This window comes from Tasmannia lanceolata, unplaced genomic scaffold (assembly GCF_043159265.1).
Source record: "Tasmannia lanceolata isolate RefF3 unplaced genomic scaffold, GAP_Taslan_0.1 ptg000008l, whole genome shotgun sequence".
Classification (NCBI taxonomy): Eukaryota; Viridiplantae; Streptophyta; class Magnoliopsida; order Canellales; family Winteraceae; genus Tasmannia; species Tasmannia lanceolata.
The window spans coordinates 26,725,062-26,747,064 of NW_027518685.1; the positions used below are offsets into that span (position 1 = coordinate 26,725,062).

Consider the following 22,003-nt stretch of genomic DNA (forward strand, 5'->3'; position numbering starts at 1 on the left):
CTTGGTGGCTTAGATTCGGCTCCAACGGTCATCTCCCAACACTATCATGAAACAAACTGTTCGTTTTGCACTGTGTGTGGCTGAAATGAATGGGAGAATGGCATAAGCATGGCGTTAATTATTTTGTTATTTTGTGGTGTGACATTTCGAAATACTTTATATTTCTCGAACGTTGGAAAAAGATTCCCACAAGAGACGAAAACCAAACCCGACATGAGTTCCTGTGGGAGAAGGAAACGGAAACGGGTGTACTTTGGAATTTTCTACATGACGAATATGCCCCTAGAGTTGGGCGGGGCCTACCTTGTTGGACTCTTTAGGCAGTGCCCTTTTGGGAAACGGTAAAAAAAAAACGTCAGTAGTAGGTCCAAATGTCCAATACAGTGAGAAACGTTTTTTTTTTCTCTGAGAGCATGGTCAGCATGCCAGTGAACTAGTTGCGGGTCCCGACAAATTCTCGCAGATCCAGGCGACTTAACGCCGGTAAAGAAGGAATCAAGGATACCTAACTTTCGTTATTTTGGTAAGGGTGCGGGAGAGATGATACGAGGACAGGGCGTGTATAAAGGAAGTCCCCACGTATACAGAGGCCTTGTTTGAATTTTGCAAGAAGCTTAGGATTCCCCCATGCTATAGATGGGTATAAAATAATGGGGCCCACACCATCAAAACATAGGTGTAAAATAGGGAGCCCACCCTATGGATGGGGCCCACTTTGTGCATGGATTTGGCCCATTTGGGTGAAGATCGTGGGCCCTACCATATTAAAGCGTATGATGCAAAATGATGGGCTGCCCATGATATCCATGGGTGTGAAATGATGGACCTCGCCTTATCAAAATATGTGTTGTAAAATGATGAGTCCCACCCATGGGAGAGAGATTTAATTTTTATTAAATGGGAGATAGCGGTACTAATGGGACCCATGTTACTCATCACCATGCCATCCATAGCCCGAGGCCTCGTTTGGATACCAACAAGATTTAGATTTGGATTTAGTTGATATTTTGAACTATATCATATCCTTAGAATTTCCAAATCAGTTACAACAGTGCAAAAAATTTCAATTTTCAAATCTTTTCTGCGAGACATTATTTGGAAATCAATGTTTGTGGCAACTTCCGTCACCATCGCTGCTCCTCGACGTTGCTCCGGCAGAAGCGAGACATCTCTCCCTCCCTCACTCTCCCTCTCTTTCTCTCTCTTAAAACATGATCAGAAAGATGATTGATGTGTTTTGTATCCAAAACTCAAATCTAAATCAAAATACAAATGCATGAGGTATCCAAATGGGCCCTAAACGTATTTCATAAATTGTGCCCAAACACATACTTTTTTTTAGAAAACATTATCCAATAAAAACCTTTCTAGAAAAGAAAGCGAATGACACTAGAAAGAAAGCTGCTTAGTATACATTATAGATATTAGATTGTAGATAGATTGAATGACAAATAGATTGATAGATAGGGGATTTGCTAGCGTCCATCACAAAAGGCATTTCACGGATGGTCTGTTACATGTCATGAGCAGCCACATAAGATATCTTTAAGCAATCTTGCGAATGGGGGATCTCTGTCCCACTCCCATATAAGAATTGGGCCTGTACTATTTTAAAATTTTATTGATATGAAAAAAAGCATTTGGTAGGGAGCATGCAGAAGGCATTTCGCGGCTGTTGCACCATGGATCAATCTAGGTTTGGACGGTGGAGATTAAGGAAATCTCGCGGGAAACCATCAGTTCTATAATCTCGGGTTGGTTTAAGAAACCCTAAAAAAGAGGCCCCCAAGTAAACAAAGAAGGTGAGAGATTATGTTGCTGGTGGTTCAGCATCAACGGCTCTCCTTCTCCCTCCCCAACACCCCTTACTCCCCTCATCCATTCCAACGGAAACCCTCTTCAACTGCCCTCTTCAACCTCACTCCTCCTACATTTCTTCCTCTCTTTTCTTCTTCGTCCAACTACAAAAATCGGATTAGGGTTAGGGCATCGTCTCTTGCAGAAGAAGAAGAGGAGGAAGAAAATGAGATTCTCCCAAATGCCATCCGTAGAAAGAGGGACTCTTCTTGGAGAGGAGGTTTCAGCTTGGGAGTGGATCTCGGAGATTCCAGGACTGGCCTCGCTCTCACCAAAGGCTTTTCTGCTCGTCCTCTCACTGTAATTACCTTCTTTTCTCTTTTTCCTTCTTTATTCTTATTCTTGTTTTGTTTTCATCTTTTTTCTCTTCATCTCTTGTTTAAGTTACGGTCGTGCCAGGTTTTAATTTCAGTTTCTGTGTCGGTTTCAGCTACCACCGTAATCCAAATATGGAAATCATGATTTCGGCCGAAATTTTGGCCGAAATCATGTATAATTCGGTTAAGATTATTATTTTTAAAAAATAAAATAAAAATAAAAATAAAATTTCGGCCGAAATCCTATAAAAAACGATTCTTATGAATTTCATTCCGGTCTTGGCCGAAACCGACAAATTTTGCCGAAATTTAAAACCATGGTGATGCCTAAGGGCATATCAGTTGACCGTAGATTTTTTTTTATCAGTAAAGACCCCTTCCCAAACTGTACAAGCTTCTTCCGAAGCATACGGCTTTCTAGATGTATATGATCATATCTAGACATATGGATCTTATATATGGATCTTATATGAATCATATGATGAAGTACCGCATGAGTATATATATAGGAATCCAAATCTGCATATACATCCTAGGTCTCTGTGTTCCATCATCTGACTTATGTTCTTCATGTATGCGGATGGATTTTGTTCATTTTAGGGTTTCTGTAATCCTTTGATTGTAGGTTTTAGAGTTGCGGGGGCAGAAGCTCGAGCTAAGGCTTCTCCAGATTGCAGAAAAAGAGGTATAATTCTCTCTACTGGGTTCATGGTATCAGGAAATCTATCAGATGATGGCCTCAGTGGGAACTGTTGATATTCATTGTTATCTTCTTCTTTCTTCGTGGTCTCCATAGTGATGGAAAAAATTCTGCAAAAAATGCCGATACAAAAACATTTTTCTTTCTTTTCTATGTATGATTTGTAATTTCATAACTTTAGTCGGAAAGTGATTGGAGCTTAATTTTCACATTCTCAAGCATTGTCTAACGATTCAAGGAAGTCATTTTTTATTTCTTTATTTAGGGGTTTTTATCTATATTAATCTTTAAAATTTATTCCAATTATTCATTTGAGATTCACCATTTAGCCTAAAAGTCCTTACATTGATACAAAAAATGTTTTTGTTTTCTATGCATGATTTGTGATTTCATAACTTCAGTCCGAAAGTGATTACAGCTTAATTTTCACATTCTCAAGCATTTTCTAATGGTTCGACTCCGAGCAAGTTTTTATTTTGTTTCTTTATTCTTTATTTAGGGGATTTTTATCTATATTAATTTTTAAAATGTATTCCAATTATTCATTTGGGAATCACCATTTAGCCAAAAAGTCCTTTCTAAGCATGATTTCTAAATGCCCCTGAATATTACTTATCTTAGTTATACTACTTGTCCTAATATACATTTGACAGTAAACGGATATTTCTTTTTTTACAAAAATAACCTTTAAGTAACTCTATAAGCATGCCTTGTGTTCTGCCTTTGTTTTGTGTGTGTTTGTATTGTTATGGAAACTGCAATCATTTTTTATATGAAAACAACAAGAGTAGATATTTTTAGGCAAAAAAACACGATTTTAGAATTGATTGAAGGGCCTTTTTGTCATCAGCAATTTTAGTGTAGTAGTCATTCAAAAAAAAATAAAAATAGTGTAGTATTTAGGGGACCATTTCGAAGTATCTTCCAAAAAAAATCAACTTTTTTGCCCTTTAATAATTTTGAATGGCTAACTGGGAAATTAGGGGTTATATGCAAAAATCCCTTTTATTTATTAATTTTTTGTAATTTTCGGAGTTCGGACATTTTATGTGATACATTACATATCTAGGGGATTTTGTTCTGTTTGGTACACAGATTGGTTCCAAATTCTGTTTGCTTTTTTTTATGTGATACATCACATATTTGGGGGATTTTGGTTTTGTTTGATATTCAAATTCTGATTGCTTTTTTTTTTTTGGGAGATTGCAGGAGGCTGATGAGTTTATTATCGGGCTACCTAAATCTCAAGATGGAAAGGAGACACCTCAGTCAAACAAAGTTCGTAGCATTGCTGGAAGGCTTGCAATTCGAGCTGCAGAGAGGTGAAATGCTTTTTCATGGTATTGATCCGATTCCTCCAGTGTTAATAGTTGCTTGTCGAGGTTTATTTATTTTATTCTTTTATAAATATGAATGTTCTGCTTGTGGATTTTGGTTTGCTGTGGTGGTTTGCAACCTGTAAGCCCTGTAGATTGTATACCTTTTCTGTTAAATGGCATTCTTTCTTTCTTTTTTTCTATTTCTTCTTTCAAAATTTGGAATTTTCAAACCATTTGCATTACCTTCTAATGGACCCTTCCGAAATAATGACAAGTATGTAGCTTCAGTTCTACCTTTTGTTCTAAATTTCTGACTCAGGGCAGTACATTGGGTATAACAACATTCAGTTTCAGATTCTCTTTAGTATAGAAATGCGTATCAAAGTTTCTACACAATACTGCATGCAAATAGAACAAACAGCCCAAAGATCCCATGACCAAATAAGGTGTTAATTTTTGTGCAGCTAGAAATATCAGGACCTAATACATTAGATCAAGTACTCATCTTGCTAGAAAGGGGTTACTCATTGAAATGTATGCTAGAGAATTTCGAACGAAATTCATAGCCAATAAGAAACAGACTTTAATAGACTAAATTTTAAACCATTTCCAGTGAGGTTCGCATGTACATAACCACAAACCCTATTTATTTCTTGATTGGATGCTTGATCAAAATCTCATTATAGCTTTTACTTTCAAAATATTGTGCGGAAATTAACATATATCGTGGACGTACTTCAAAAGCTGCTGAAAAAAGTAAACCCAAAACCATGCCAAATTTATGCAGAAACAACAGTCATATGCACGTATAAATTTTACAGATGACAAATCGAAATCTCCAAATGCCCCCCCCCCCCCCCCCCCCCCGGTTGTCCTTTTAAATCTGAGAAGTATTTAATAATCTCAACCACTATTATGTTGTTGTTGTTTTTTTTTTTGCTTAAACAAGCTTTCTAAAGAAAAACGTCAACATCACCTCTATGTCATAATTCACTTCTCTCTCTCTCTCTCTCTCTCTCTCTCTCTCTCTCTCTCTCTCTCTCTCTCCAAGTGGCGAATCCATGTAGCACCATATCGATCCAAAATGGAGTCAGACGCCATAGGACGCGAGGAATTTAGATTGGAGTATTCATCAAACTCTTTCCGAGGGAGACCTCTCCTTCTTCAAAGATGAATTTAGATTGGAGTATTCATCAAACTCTTTTCGAGGGAGACCTCTCCTTCTTCAAAGATGGATCCCCGAGTGTGCTCTTGATCGTCTGAAACTCACAATAATTCCAATATGGGGGTTCAGGTTCCCAGGCCTTCATCTGAAGTTCTGGACAAAAAAAAAAGGACTTAGCAAACTGGGGAGTGCCATTGGGCACCCTCTATACATGGAAACGCCAACCAGTGAGGCCTCAAGGCTCCTTTACGCTAGAATCTGTGTTGAGGTAGATGCTGGAAAAGTGCTTCCAAACATCATTCACATAGAGACCCCAACCGGTAGAGAAACGAAAATTGTTAAGTATAAATGGAGACCATCTGCATGCAAGTTTTGCAAAGATTTCAACCATGTCACTGTTAGATGCCCACTGGCCCCACAAGACCCTGAAAAAAAATACAAGAAAGAATGGGTCATGAAAGCAAATGATACTACCCCTCTCCACAAGGAAGAGGAGGGGCCCAATCTGAAAGAACAAATTCATCATGAGAATCATGGATCCCAAAGCTCAGAGAAAGGTAATATCACCTTGGCAAACACATTTAGTGTACTGGATAGCTCCAAGACAGAAGACAACGATATAGAAGAGGTAGAACAGTATTTCTCTGAAACAGAGGAAAAATGGGAAGTAAAGCAAGACGAAACCAGAACCCAGGAACCTCAACCTATAAAAATAAGACATTATATCAATCAAGGAAATTCATTTCAAGGAACTGCTTGGGGAAAGGAAAAGCAAGCCCACCAACCCCTTGAAAATGAATCGTGGCAGGAGTTGAGTAGAAAGAACCACCAGAATTTGCAGAAGAGTCAGAGCTATGAAGTTGAGTTAGAGGATGATAGGCCCCTTTGATTGTTAGTGGTTCTTGAGATACTTTGTGCTTTCACCTTTCCTTAGATATTGCCTCTAAGGATAGGTCTTGTCTTTCTTCTCTTGGTTTGTATCCCTATTCTTGTGATAGGGTTAGTGTTTTGTATGCTGATTTTAATATCTTTCATATTCTAATAAACCGGTAGGGGTCCCCGCCTTACCCTAGCTTTACCTTAAAAAAAAAGGAATTTAGATACGAGGTTAAGCCTTTGGCATGCAGAGATACGAAATCCTCACTAGTGGCTTGATAGCAGATGCATTTGGTGTAATGCATTGGCGGACGGGGATCCGTGGAGCATGCATCCTCGTCTTTCTCTTTTGCTTTTGTTTTTCTTTCTTCTTTTCTGGCTAGAATCTGAAGGGTGCAAGAGAAAAGAGAGGGGTATTTGTGGGATTTGCTTGCTTTGTGTTTGTGATAGCCCTTTAGCAGAATACGCCCTTGGAGTTTGCTGACGGGGATGCATATGGTACTGCATTGGCATACGAGGATCGTGGTAGGGAGAATGCAATATCCTCTTTCTCTTTTGTTTTTGTTTTATTTTTCTTCCTTTATGGTCAGAATCTGAGGCTCACAATAGAAAAGAGGGAGGGGATTTTGTGGGGTTTTCTTGTTTTGTTCTGGGTCTTTTTGTGATAGCCCTTTAGTAGAATATGCCCTTGGAGTTTGCTGAAATTGTGAAAGTGGCACTAGGTGTACATGTCTCCTTTCATTCTCGCTTCTTCTTTTTTTTTTTTTTGAATAGCTGCAATTTCATTCAAAGAAAGGGCACGACCGAGAAAGTCAACCCACAAAGATATAAGGAGAGAAGAAAACAAAGAAGAGAAAAAAAGAATACAATCATGTGGGGAGGAAATCAAACGTCTCCAACACTGACCTACCCACCCCACAAGCCAACCCATCTGCCACACAGTTTGCCGATTGCCTTATGTGTTTGAAAATGACCGAGGAGTCGCCAATCCGATCCCGGATCTCGTCAAAAAAATGGGCGAATCTCCATGGTGGAACTGTCGACCCTTTAAGCCGTCGAATGACATTTATAGAATCTCCTTCCACGGTTGTCAAGTCTATTGATTCTCTATTTAGGCTTTTTAAACCATGGTGAACGGCTTTAACTTCTGCCTCATTCGCAGCCGCCATCCCAATGGGGCTGGAGAAGGCCCAAACATAGTTGCCGGAAACTCCTTGGGCAGCCCTAAAACGCATTTCTCGCTAGTGGGAAACTCGTTTCCCATAAAACGCGAGAAACACGTTTCGGGAACGTTTCCGAAACATGATAAAAAAAAATTAGAGAAATGTTTTTCGTGTTTAAATCTACAAAACTACATATTTCGTGTTTTCCTTATGTTTCATGTGTGTTTTTTCTATCGCTTCTGAAACGCTTCTAATGCGTTTTCTAAGACTTTTCTATACGATTTTCTATCATTTTCTCGTTTCTCATTTCCCCTATATATTTTTTTCATGCGTTTCCCATTTCTGTTTCACGTTTCGTTTACCACCCTGTTAACTATGGGCCCAAATAACCTCACCCAAAGAGTTCCTTAAGACTCCCCCAATGCCTGACGGGCCCGGATTTCCAAAACTAGAGCCATCAAAGTTTAGTTTTAGAAAGCCATCCGGTGGGGGCTCCTAGTTTTGAACAATGAGTGCCCTCCTCTCACTGCTAGAGCATACCACCTTGCATCCTTTCCATAAGTCATAAGTCGAGATGAAGCGAAACATAGGGAGAATTTTCACCCAAGCGATGACCAAAGCTGTGACTTTAATGAATAGAAAGTAAGGGGTCTTTGTGCGGTCTTCAAATATTTTAGCATTTCTCTCTTCCCACAGTACCCATATGGTTGCTAAAAGACAAGTGTTCCATAAAACTTTTCCTTTATTTTTCCATGGAGCCGTTTCCCATCCTTGCATCAACTCGGATATCTTTGATGGGAATACCCCATGAGATGCCAAATCTGGATAATATGCCACTCCAAACCTTTTCTTCGATTCCCCATCTTCGATGCACAAAGGACAGTGGTCTACCAACCACATTCCTCTCTTTCGCAAGAAGTGTATCGTCTGAATCCGACCTGTCGCCGCCGCCCAACCAAAGAAATATACTGTAGGAGGAACCTGGATTTTCCACACTTTTGCTTCGATGGGGGAAGCAGAGAGAGGCAATAGTTGATTGTAGAAAGATTTGAAAGAGAACATTCCAGTAGAGTCCCAGATCCATATCCTTTTGTCCACCCCAGTTGGTTTTATATAGCATCCTTCTAATATTTCTAGAAGCCTAGCCGCAGAAGCCAACTCCCTGTCAAAGAAATTTCTTCTGAATCTCGGGTTCCAACTGATGCCATCCTCATTTATTTCAAAACATTCACTTACTAATGCATTCTTTTGACCCGTCACTTCAAACAAAGAGGGAAATAAATCCTCCAGGGGAATATGAGAGCACCACGCATCACCCCCAAAACTAATCCAATCCCAAGAATATACTCTGAATCTTGTACCCAATTTGAACCGATGTTTGATTTTCATAATGTCATCCAGACCGTGACACCCTGTTTTCCAAAGGTATCATCAGATTCCCAATGACCAAGTTTTGCTCCATACTTCCCTCTTATAACTTTGGTTCACAGTTGGGATTGTTCCTCACCAAACCTCCACAACCATTTTCCCATAAGAGCCAAATTGGTCAGTTTCATTCTCGCTTCTATGAGTAAATATTTGCTTCTATGAGGAATGAAACTTTGCAAGCTAGGTCATGAAGAAGAAGGAATAACCCTTTAATATATTTGCCTTTTTAGATTTTATATATTCTACTTTTTTAGAAAAAAAAAATTGTTAGTAATTGTGTCCTTGGAAAGAAAATAGTTTGGTTTTCTCATTTACACATTAATTGATGTATTTCGTGCATGTTTGTTGTTCTACTTAAATTCATATTATTAATAGATTTCTCCTTTAGGAAATTTAAAAAAAAAAAGATTTCTCTTTTAGGGTTGAGATCCTATGGGTGCCGGGTCTCTCCTTTGTTGCTCTTTTGTTGGATTGAGAGTACTTGACCTCTTTTGATGGGATTTGAGAATGTTGGTCTTTCCCTTCGGATACAATATTGCACATAATCACCTCATTGGATAAACATTGTGTCTCTTGGGATACAGAGAATCAGTTGTTGTAAATAGCATTCAGAGAACCGATTCTCTGAGTAAAGAGTAAAGACTAATAAATTGTCTCATCTAGGGGTGAGTTGAGACAACTTACTTATACGACTGTCATATTTTGACATGGTGAGGATGTTTCTCGATCACAGGAGGGGTTCTCCCCATACTCATATGAATGAGTGCTTGCACACATTGATGGGATCAATAAGAGGAAACCTTGATTGCACTACTGATGACTTAGGGTTTGATCCCTTGTTAGAGATTATATCGCCCCCCTGATTTGAAAAATAGTTTGGCTTTCTCATTTACATACCGATTAATTGAATTCGTGCATGTTTGTCATTCTGCTAAAATTCATATTGTTTGTAGATTTCTCCTTATAGGGATGAGATCTTATGGGTGCCGGTTTTCTCCTTTATTGGTCCTGTCTTGGATTGAGAGCACTTGACCTATTTCGATGGGATCTAAGCATGTTGGATCTCTCCCTATCCCTTTGGGATACAAGGTTGCTAGTAATCACCCCGTTAGATAAATACGGTGTCCCTTGGGAACAAGACATAGAATTAGATGTTTTGGATAACATTTGAAGAATTGATTCTCTGATTAAGTATCGACCAATAAAGTGTCACAACTAGGGGTGAGTTGAGACAACTCACTTGTAAGGTATGTGATATGGTGGTGGTGATTCTCAATCGCAGGAGAGGTTATCCTCATCATCCATGGACATTATGCCGTTAGATTAAGAGATTCCATTTGGTAATTTACGCTCATCGTATTCTACATGTGTATTGTAAACACTATGGGTTTTTCCTTTCATTGGACACCACACTTATTGATAATCAAAGCACACCGAAGTGTTATAGAGAGTCATGAATTTATCAGGTTAGGGGACCAACATATCATTCACTTTGAGATCAAACCCCAAGTAATGTTTAGGGTAATTACAATTTCCTCTCATTGAACTCGTCAATGTGTGTGTCTGCTATGATTCTTCTAATGCTCTAGCGTGGGCCGCGAACAAATCTCCGAGGCGTTGGAATTTAGCTGATGTTATATTGGGGATTCGCGATGTGCATGCGATTATTCGGCCATCCTTCAACCATATGAAGAGGTCAACAGACTCTCTTGTTGACAGCTTGGCCAAAGAGGGAGTAGATTAAGAGATCATCTCATTTTCAGGTTCAGCATGTGAGGAGATCTGCAAATGGGATTGCTGATAAACTGGCCAGGGATGGAGTTCACAAGCAGAATCTGGAATTTTTTGATTTTTTTACACCTTGATGGGCCATGGTCGCATTGTACTTCCCTGTTTTCTTTATTCTTGTCTTTGTAATTTGTGGGTGGACATTCTCAGTCTTGCCCTTCTCTTTAATGAAACCTGTTACCATTCAAAAAAAATAGTGGAGTAGGCTTTTATTGTGGCAGGTTGGGGTAGTCTCTGTTTTAGCTTGGGGCTTTAACTCATGTTACTCAGAGAGGGAGAGAAGGGTTACTTGTTCTTGTTAAAGGTGAGTTACTTGTTCTTGTCGCTGGTGTGGACTGGAAGTCACAAGGTGAGACACCAATGTGACCCGTGTGGTCATTGCTCTTTGGTAGTCAGTTCAGAACTTCAGATGCAGTTTGTCCTGTTTGGGTCTTGTAATTGTGAAAATGAAGTATTTTTTATAATGATCAAAAGTCGCAGGATGGGAGGTAGGAGGCACCTGCACAACGATGGATCTCATGCATGTGACAAAGATTGCCAAAACTTTTATTACATATGATAATACAATGCCATGTCGAAGTTCATTCATTCGTTACTTCTATTTGACAACTATTATCCCACAATATTCTTGTTGAGGTTTTGTGACGCAAACACTTGTAATTGAACAGCTACATATCCTTGAGATTTATAAAACACTAAAATGGGTCTTTTTCTATATATTATTGGGACATAGTAATGCATGAGTTGTTTTTAGTTACCTTGGACTTATCTCTGGGCTATCTAATTTGTTCATGTACCTTCTAATCTATTTACATGCTATCGAGTTTTTGGGATGAATAAGCAAAAGATATATGGCTTATGGGAAGGTTTTCGTTGATTCTCTGATATTCATCATGCTTTTCCAGCCGCGCATTAAGTTGCGTCTCTTTTTTGAGGAAACTTCCATCTACTTTGGACTGGAATATTAATTTTAGTCTTTCGTATGCAGGGGTTGGAGAGTATTTCTGCAGGATGAGCATGGGACATCAACAGAGGCTCTTGACTTTATGATTGATATGTAATTATTTTTAGTGAAGATTCCTTTTGTTTTGGTTCTATATTTACATATTTGTTCTCATAGCATAGTTATATGTTGTTATGAATACGCTAGCTTTTATCTCCCATGAACATGTTGGCTTATGATAGGGTTCCCAGGAGAAAGCGTATGATAGGGTTCCCAGGAGTGTTATGTGGTGGGTCCTTGAAAGGGAAAAAGTGCTTACTAAATATGTTGATGTGATTAAGGATATGTACGATGGAGCAGTAACCAGTGTCAGAACCACGGATGGCACGTCTAGTGAATTTCCAATTACAATAGGGCTGCACCAAGGATCAGCTATAAACCCTTATCATTTTACGCTAGTTATGGATGAGCTTACGGAGGGTATCCAGGATGAGGTGCTGTGGTGTATGTTATTTGCAGATGACATAGTACTAATCGATGAAACCAAAGCAGGAGTAAATGCTAAATTAGAATTATGGAGAACTACTTTGGAATCTAAAGGTTTTAGACTGAGTAGGACTAAGACAGAATATATGGAATGCAACTTTAGTAATGTAAGGAGGTGGGATGAGGATGTAGTAAATATGACTGGACAGGAGATACCTAAGAGGGATATCTTTCGCTATCTTTGTTCAATTCTACATAAGGAATGAGAGATTGAAGAGGATGTTAACCATAGAATAAGAGCATGTTGGTTGAAGTGGAAGCTTGCCTCAGGAGTTCTGTGCGACCGTAAAATCCCTACCAAGTTGAAGGGAAAGTTTTACAAGACAGCTGTGAGGCCAGCTATGTTGTACGGCTTAGAATGTTGGACCACCAAGAAGCAGCATATGCATAAGATGAGTGTAGCGGAGATGCGAATGCTTAGATGGATGTGCGGCCACACAAGGCTAGGTAGAAAATGAAGACATTCGTAAAAAGGTCGGGGTAGCTCCAATTGAGGAGAAGATGAGAGAGCACCGCTTAAGATGGTTTGGACATATCCAACGTAGGGCTTTGGATGCTCCGGTGAGGAGGCGACTCGTGCCAAATTGATGGAGTAAAAAGAGCTAGGGGCAGACCGACAACAACTTGGATAGAAACATTAAGGAAAGACTTGATAGCTAGGAACATAACAGAGAACATGACCTTGGATAGGATAGAATGGAAGAAAATGATCCACGTAGAAGAACCCAACTAGAAACAGGATTAGAGCCGGGTAGATTCCTCTTACCTTCTTCATGAATTTTTTCTAAAGGATTCATTTAGCCGACCCCAACTAGTTTGGGACAAAGGCTTTGTTGAGTTGAGTTGAGAACATGTTGGCTTATAATAATGTTCCTTTGTCTAGCAATATGATGTCTCTATGGTACAAACCACCGGTATCAATTGCTTGATAGACTCTTTAGCTAATTGCGGGACCATTTTTAATTGTTTTAAGTTTTTCAACTAATCTTATGCCTCGACAGCTAAAAGCTCTCGGTGAGCATAGTCACAAGATGTCTTAAAATAGCAACATTTGGGATGAATAGCAATCAATATCCATAGTGATTTATACAATGCCCATAATCTGAAGCGATATTTGTTCTCATTCAGGGGCATCAACAAATCTGCTCGCCAAGGAAGGATTGACGCCTATGCTGCCATGGTACAGAAATCATCCTTAAACATTATTTTCTTCAAGAAAACGCGCTGCTGATATAATAATAAAAAAAACTTGTTTCTGATATTAATTGGTTTGTGGTTATCTTTGGATTCAGATGGTACTGGAGAGATATTTTTCCATGTCGGGCCTTGGAGCTGAACTTGTCCTTCCTAAACAGTCCGTGTTGCAAGAAAAACTTCGAAGAGGCCCTCCTGAGGACTTGGATTTTTTCCCAGAAGAGCACTTGAAGGCATACAAGGACTACTGATCAGAGCATGAAACATTCAAACTTCCATTTATTTAGAAAGTGACACAAAGGTATGATTAAATTTACTACATCCCTATGAATTTCGTATGAGATAAGAAATAACACTAGTTTCATTTGTTTAATTTTCTGAGATTTATTTGTATAGAAAGTATTTGAATTTTTCTATTATACTAGTGTGACAAACAACCCCTGCGATGTACAGGGCCAATGACCAAAAATAACATTATAGAAATTTTTAAAATGGGCAACAGACCAAAATCTTTATAATAATTTTTTGAAGATTTCGTTGAAGAATTTTAGGCAAAAATAATCAGAGAGTTACTACTTTAGCACTAAAAAAAGGGTTATTTTCCATCATATTCTCTTCAGAAAATTGGCATTTGAATGGGCTAGAGTCTAGACCTGTTTTATGTCAGATTAGATGAAGTCCTGACCTGGCTAAACGTCAGTACTCGGATGTGCCAAAGTCCTTAAGTCAGAAATTTAGGCTGCATTCTCTAACCTTTCTTAGCAGTGCTTATGCGCGTTTTCCATTGCACAGAACTTAAAAATGGAAAAAAAAAATGTGGGGAATGGACAACTATTAAAAAAAGGCAGGATTATGGACATTTGCAGAGCTAAAAAATCTAGAAACCAACAAGTGAGTTTTTATATGGACATTTGCAGAGCTAAAAAAATCTAGGAACCAAAAGGTGAGTTTTTCTACGGTGCCCCCAACCGTCAAGTACCATGAAAGCGGTACCACCCTTGATATTTGATCCAAGAGCAGCGCGCTTTTTAAGAGGGATCAAATATCATGGGTGGTACTTCCATCTTACCACCTTCACGGGACTTTCTAATCCCGAGGAACACGTATGATTGGTAACCTAATGCTAGTTTCTACAAATGCCTAAGTTGCTGGACACTAACTAAGTTTGGTTTCACCTCAGAGTAGTGGTCTCAACAGGGAGGTGACATGCCTTGTATTTACCTTGTAGAATAGTGGTTAGTGTTTGGATGCAAAACTCATAGTGGTAGGGGATCTCATGAGAGAGAGATCATTGCCAAGAAAATTTAAGCGAAAAACACAAACTAAAACTCCATTAGAACCTATGATTTGGCCGACACTTTGAACTTATTGCCGACACGCGCGATACCTGTGTCTACATTGCTTTAGACACTTTGAAATGTATTGCTAGAAGTGTCAGTGACCTTATATGTATGTATGTGTATGAGTGTGACACTGTTGGCATGTTAGATATCTCATATCCGCGTCCAAACTCAGCACACGAATCTGTGTCCACAAATCACGATTATTTGTACTTTCTATTTTATGTGTGTCCCCATTTCTAAATTTTGGGAGTTAGCCGTGTCCGACACTCCGTGTCCGTGTCCACAAATTATAGATTAGAACACAAATTCCATCTCTCAAGATTTGCTCAAGATAAGCCGTGTTGGCTTAGAGCGGTTTTGATTAGTTTTTGGGTGCTGCTTCATCAAAACCCTTTCTTTGTTTGCCAATATAGCATTGAAATTGAAATTGTAGAAAACTATCAGGGATGTCTCCTTGTCTAGCGATGCTGTGTCATGCCAGAAAACTCCCAACAAAATCCAAGCAAAAAACTTTCTTGTGTATGTTGACAGACTTTCCATCTTGGATGTCTCCTTGTCTAGGGATGCCGTGTCATGCCAGGAAACTCCCAACAAAATCCAAGCAAAAAACATTCTTGTGTATGTTGTCAAACTTTCTGTCTTGTTGGTACGTAGAAGTGGTCATGAACTGTAAAGAGCATCGGAAATAACGTAGGTGGTTTGGGTTAGGATTGAGAAATTTAGGGTTGGGGTTAGGATAAATTTCGACTGAAATCTGAAATTTTGGATTTCGGTGGGGACCGAAACCGAAATTTTCCAAAATTTCATTTTTCGCCATTTACCAAATTTCAGAATTTCGAACCAATTACCAAATTTTGGATTTCGCCGAAATTTCGGTTTTCGGTGGGGTCCGAAACGGTTACCGAAACTGAAATTTTAAACCATGGTTAGGATTAGGGTTGAGAGATTTAGGGGGAGTTTTGGTTGGGTTAGGGTTGAGAGCTTTAGGAACGGGGCAGGGTTGGATTTCAGACTGACAGAAACAACCTCTTAGAACACGGCAAAAATGTCGGCACCATCTTCTTGATTGTTTGCATTATAGTACAGAAATGTATTCCTGAGCATAAAAAAAACAGATACATGAAGGTTACAATGGTCAAAATAATGTATTAAGAATGAGATCAAACCATCTAATCTTCTCTCCGTGGGTTTGAATTGTTGCTGGGACTGTTTATATCAGTACAGCTTGGTGAATTCAGGCAGTGTTGGAGATTCCCCCAGTCTGGGAAAGAAACCCTCCCTTTCAAGGGATACCTGCAAGGATGTCATAACCTTCTGCACTGATCCGGATAAAATCGGTGCACAACAGAAAGCATACCCAAACACCGCCAGGGCTCGCACAACCCCGTCTGAATACCAAGGAAACACCATGACACCAAGGGTTCCAATGATCAGAATCCATGGCGTGAGAACGGGAAGAGCAGGCAACATAAAGGCATTGATGGTGACTGATGCGAGTGCTGAAGAGCCAAGCAAGTATATCATCCAGCCAAGGAGCGGGTGAGCTGTTCGAGGGATTAGGAAGGATGGGACTATGTAGGCAGCCAAGATTAACCACAAGGCCAATGTCTTGAACAATATATGTAAGCCGGTGAGGTTCTTCTCCTGGCGCCGGTAACACAGCTTTGATAGGTTGGGCCGTGCTAACCGCGTCATTGCCATTATCACTATGTATATCGCCGCCTGGATCAGCACCACAGGGACCTCAGAACCATAACTGTTTTAGATACCAATCACAATTAATAACACAGAACAATACCATTCAAAAACGAATCAAGAACACAGATCAATGCTATTCTAAACAAATAAGTACCCAGATGCAGTTAAGTAGCATAAAAAAAGAGGACCTGTGAATTTGTTTGGTTAAATGTAGCTCATATTCTGATTTCCCCTATTTGTATCTGATTTCCTGGTCCTAAGATCAAACTGTTGATGGAAATTGATGCCCTGAAATATTAGAGGGAAGACAGGATGCTATTTCACAACTCGATGGGCTCTTCAGTTGCAAAATAACAAAGATCTCTGCTAATCAAAAGGGGCTTGTTTTTCTAAATCTCGTTGTTAATGAGACTGGGTTTTAGTGAGGCTGCCTTTTAGCTGAATAAATCTGGTTTCTGTATTAAGAAAGGCGATATAGTTTGCAGGCAAATGCACTCACCCGAGGGTCTTTCTACGTTCCTCGTGCCATGAGTAGCCCAACGGCAGGACAGGCCACGACCACCAATACCACGGCTTCAACCATGGTGCACTCGGGAATGTAATCACGCTATTAGGCCCACAGGGTATGCTCCATCGAAGCTTCAAATCTGCAATCCAAACAAATAGATGCCCCCAATTAACATTTCAAGCAAAAGAGTTTAGGACTTGATCTAAGAGAGTTGTCCTGCACTTTTTAGCAGTTTTGCCTGCTCACGAAGACAATTCCCCCTATGAAAGGAGATTCCCTCCCGCCTGGTATAGATCCCTCCCACCGTTTCATTATCGTTTCTTAACCCGAAATATGGATGAAGAGAGGAACGGTTCATTTTTTTAGGGTACTCCATGGAGCAAATCCAGTGGATATAGGGTGAGGCCTGTGGCTCAAAGGACTAGAGCAAATGGCTACGAACTACAAGTCCTTCCTCACTCACAACCGGCCCAAAAGGGAAGGACCTTTCCTCTACCTATGGGGGTAGGAAATTCATGATATGGATTGCGCTATAAGGATAGCTACTTGCAGGAATAGGAAACAAAACAAGCGGGCGAGCAAGAAAACATACAGTAGTAGGAAGCATCCATTTGATAGCCTAAAGGAAGGCGGTAGTTTCCATCGAGCAAAGTGCCATTGGTGGGTGGATGGAACATTGGACGGTCGAGCAAGTCCGAGAAGTAGGCCCCAAGAAACCCCTGATCTGCACCATCAGGATTGGTTCGCCCGATCTCCAATTCATGAAGCATGTTCTTGAACACTTCCATTGATGGCTGCATTCTCCCAAACGGAACCCATGTTAGCAACTCTTGAATTGACATGATTTTGAAAATTAACTGACAAATGACTTCCACCCTGTGAATCAACCAATTACTCCAAAAGCTTAAGACCCTGTTTGTTTTAGAATATGACAACCGATTGTAGAGTCCCCAACCGACTATTGAACCGAAAATTGCACTAAATTTGAGTCCAATAATCAGTTGGGGACTCCACAATCGGTTGTCATATCTAAAACAAGCATGCCTGAAGCTGTTAGAGTTGGTGTTATTTAATCATTTATATTTCAACACTCCCCCCTCATGTGTGACCCTCTTTTCTAGGTTGGCCACACACGTGGCACATGTGGCCCCTCTTTTGGGCTGGGCTTACACGAGGATTTTTAACATCAAGGAGTTGTTGGGCTTTGAAGTTCTGATACTATGTCAAATGACCAATTACTCCAACAGCCTAAGCTGTTAAAGTTGGTGTTATTTAATCATTATATTTCAACACACCCAAATACCTGCAGGACGAAGAGGCCGGTGTGGAAGATGCATGGATTGATAAAGGCTGCACAGAACTGGCCGCACTGGAAGAGTTCATCGGTGTTGTGAAGGAAGAGGTTGTCGGAGTCGAGCATGACTACACGGTCGTATTCCACCAGGCTCCATGCATACAGCTTGTTCAGTGTTAGCGTGAATCTCCTGTTGAAGTTGGTCTGATCCTTATATGGGTTATTCATGTTTTTCACTGTCACCACCTTCACATTGTCTTCTTGTTTTCTGCCCAGCAAATTCAGTACAAGTCAATGTCTAGATAATTGTGTTCACATTTATATTAGAAACTAATGAATTACTCGTCCAAATTGCATATAATTCGGAAATTATTCCCAAATTTTAGGCCATGTTTGGCAACCGTGATTTTTTTTTTCAGGGAATATTATTATACAAGTGATGAGAAGGGGTTGAAAGACTGGGAGAAGGAGAGACTTTGAGAGGATGAGGGTGAGGAGATCGTGCTAAGTGGCTGAAAAATAGGAAAAATAAAACTCTATTTTGAGTTTTTCTTTTCTTTTCCCTATTTTTTAGCCTCTCCTCCCTCATGCCCTCTCAATTCGCTCCCTCTCCCACCCTCATTGCCCCTCTTCCACCACTGGGTAAACTAATATTCCCTGTAAAAAAATATTTCATGGCTGCCAAAGTTTACAAAGGGCATAAAATATTCGATATTTTTTCAAAAAATGTTCAATTATTATGAGAAATTTGTACCTACAGCTACAATTTCCAAGGTGCCCTCAAGTCAGACACAAAAAGTAGTTAATAAAGTATAGGTTATGATGGCAAACAATTTAAAAGTATAGGTTATGATGGCAAACAATTTCCATAGGATGATCCAAACCGTCCATTTGATAGGCTACAATTTAAAAGTACTTTATAGGCCACACCATAGATCATCCAAACCGTCCATTTGATGGGCCACAACATAAATAGATTGCGGCCCAAAAATCATTTCCATAGGATGATTGCAACCCTCCGATCTATAGAAGGTACCATAATATGCAATTCCTCTATAGATCAGAGGGTTGGGATTATCCTATGGAAATGATTTTTGGGCCACAACCTATTTACGTTGTAGCCCATCAAATGGACAGTTTGGATTATCCTACACTGTGCCCATCAAGTGGAAGGTTTGGATCATCCTATGCCTATGGTAGTATGGTGTGCCCATCAAATGGACGGTTTGGATATTCCTATGGTGTGGCACGTACAGTACTTTTTGGCAAGTGGGATTGGGAATTAGGGATCTGCTAGGGACTATTGATCAATTAAATGAATCTGAGAGCAACCACTTTTGTCCCCATGTTAATAAAATGAATAAGACAAAATCTTAGCCTATGTGGGTTGTGTGGCTACTCTCACATGCAACAGCCAAGCCGCAACATGCCTGAAGTGATTGTCCCTAGCAAATCTTTAGTTTTAAACCTAACATTTAACAAAGTAAAGTGAGAAAGTAAAGTGATTGTCCCCAAAGGATGCAGGGCGGGGAAAGGGAGGGGATGGGGATTGGATATTCCCCGTGGGGAGGGGAAGGGGATTACTCACCATCCCCGCAGTGGGGAGGAGAAGGGGAGGGGGAAAATTCCCCGCAGAGGGGAAGGAGAAGGGGACCCCAACTTCCGGCCCCGACCCGCCCCGTTGCCAGCCCTAGTGAGGTCTCTCCATCTCTTAAACTCCCTCACCATTGGGTAGGGGAAAAAAAAATCATGGTTGCCAAACATGGCCAGTGTCATTGTGAAATGAAAGGGGTGGGGCTATCATTTCCCTTTCCTGCACAAACAAAGAATCCAGTCCAACCTAACTCTGCATTGTACAGTGAATTTGTTGAGCGGTGAAGAGTGATTGACCCATCTCAGTCAATCGCAACCGACCCACAATGTATCCGAGAAAATCACTAAATTCTCAGCGTGGTGTTGAATGTTGACAAATGCAAACCCAATTAAGTGGGCAAAATTGTCATTTTCAAACCAGGTCGTGGTTCTCAAGTCTCAGCATACTAATCTAGTAATCTTCTCAATAAGACATTCGATTGACCTTTCCTCATTGTCATAATCATATTCTTTTTTTCTATAATCTATGCTAGCCCAAATTACCAAAACCTCCTCACAACAAGTGGGGCCAGAGGGAAGATTACAAATTTGAAAAATGAACGGTCAGGATCAACCGGAGATAAGTCACTGACTCACTGTCGTGCAGTGAAGAAATTACAAGTTTTGGCTAGTAAAGAAATTTGTGTGGGGCCCACACAAAGGGTTGAAGTACAGCCAATGCACTAGACACGAAGACCGTATTCACGCGGTTTTTTCTAACGAATTATACCTAGTTGAGAGATAATGCAGACTCCCTTACATGAAAGTCCGCTTGTGGTGGCCCACAGATATCAACGGTCCAAACTGCTACCCTGTGGGGCGAACAGGAAAAAGAATCTTACTCGCGAGAGTTAGCCTAGCTTTCAAGTTCAAATTTTGGAAAATGCTCGCCGGGACAACTCATCGAAAGTGGTGGGACCATATATCAGTTACCATCTTTATATAGCCAGATGGTATATTCGCCCCTCTTTCTTACTCGGGCCACCCGAGGGAGCTTTGCCCAGGGAAGAAAAAGAAAGGGCGAATATAACCTCCCCGTATGATATCTATGACAACAAAAAGAGACTTGTCAGAATAGATCTGAACCATCGATTTCAGTTGTCGGCTATTTACAGCCATTTGATCCAACGGCTCAGATTAAGGCCCGGATGCTACTCTCTCTCTCATTGCAGGGGGAGCAGGCGCATGTTAGCGGAGCACGTTAGTAGATATGGCTAACGTAAGCAGAGAGAGAGAGAGAGAGAGAGAGAGATGATTTTGTAAGCATATATAGATATTTAACTTACAGGGCTTGAATCCATCGGATCGGCACATCGGGCGAGGCGAGGAGAACGAGATCGGCGTCGACCTTCAACATAGCAAGAGATCTGAACATCACACGTGCCGCCACGTAGAACTCGTAATCCCTCGGCGTCCCCATATACATCATCGCCACGTAAGCATTCTTATGCCCCCTTTCCTCCAAATCGCCCCCAATTACGCTCCTAAACATTAGAATAACAACAACGAACAAAAAGCTCCCTCCAAACCCTAGATTTCTGCCCCATTTCTCTCCCATCAAACCCTAACAAAAAAAATGCAACAATCTAAACTCTCCAACAATAAAACTCCAAAAATCAGCTTCTAAATGTGAAAAAATAAAAATAAAAATAAAAATCAGTTTTTCTCTCTTTTTTCTCCCGCCGGAATCCGTGGCCGGAATCCTAGAATCGGAGGTTTCCCGGCAGACCTTGTTATAAACGTAACGCCGGAAGAAAAAAAATGCCGGCCGGAGAGAAACGCCGAGAGAGTTGGAGAGAGTGGAGAGGGTTTTCGCTCTTATGTTACAAAAGAATAAGAAAAATGACAAAAAGCTTTGGTTTTTTTCTTAAGATCTGGAAATGATATTTATCTACAGGTAGAAAAGGACACGGTTTGACTAGAAAGATAGATAATTGGTCTATGAATCGCCTGTGATCGTTAGATCTTGATCGTACGGTCAAGAGAATAGACGAAACAATTTATTAATGGGTCAACATGTGACCCCCCCTGCTGTAACCGGGCTACAAAACCCGGGCCAGCAGGAGGGGTCAGCAAGACCGTGTTACAGCAAGACCGTGTCCAAGAGCCAAGAAATGGTCACCCTTCTGGATTTTGCCACGTGTCGCTTATCTCTCGGCAGATGGGTTGTGCAAGAATATTATATTTAGAAGTGGGAAAAAAAGGAACCGTGATTGAGAAAGTAGGAAGCCA

At 40.3% G+C, this 22,003-nt stretch overlaps 2 protein-coding genes across 3 annotated transcripts; one reads left to right on the forward strand and one right to left on the reverse strand.

The window, feature by feature from the left end:
• Positions 1-1,612: 1,612 nt before the first annotated feature.
• Positions 1,613-18,499, forward strand: LOC143885011 (Polynucleotidyl transferase, ribonuclease H-like superfamily protein). Of its 2 annotated transcripts, XM_077388952.1 has the most exons (7): positions 1,615-2,157; positions 2,800-2,859; positions 4,084-4,196; positions 11,602-11,670; positions 13,231-13,282; positions 13,395-13,597; positions 18,155-18,498. In XM_077388952.1, exons 1-6 carry the CDS (start codon positions 1,813-1,815, stop codon positions 13,545-13,547), a joined length of 792 nt encoding a protein of 263 aa, XP_077245067.1. In that variant the 5' UTR covers positions 1,615-1,812; the 3' UTR covers positions 13,548-13,597; positions 18,155-18,498. The 2 variants fall into 2 exon arrangements, with proteins under 2 accessions (XP_077245068.1, XP_077245067.1); XM_077388953.1 differs by lacking the exon at positions 11,602-11,670 and having other exon boundaries at positions 1,613-2,157; positions 18,155-18,499.
• On the reverse strand, positions 15,686-21,623 carry LOC143885010 (putative glucuronosyltransferase PGSIP8). Its single transcript, XM_077388951.1, has 5 exons — positions 21,058-21,623; positions 18,149-18,407; positions 17,438-17,639; positions 16,837-16,984; positions 15,686-16,395 (listed from the first exon to the last, which is right to left on the reverse strand). The coding sequence occupies exons 1-5, from the start codon at positions 21,327-21,329 to the stop codon at positions 15,855-15,857; spliced, it is 1,422 nt and encodes a 473-aa protein (XP_077245066.1). The 5' UTR covers positions 21,330-21,623; the 3' UTR covers positions 15,686-15,854.
• Between the last annotated feature and the right edge of the window lie 380 nt (positions 21,624-22,003).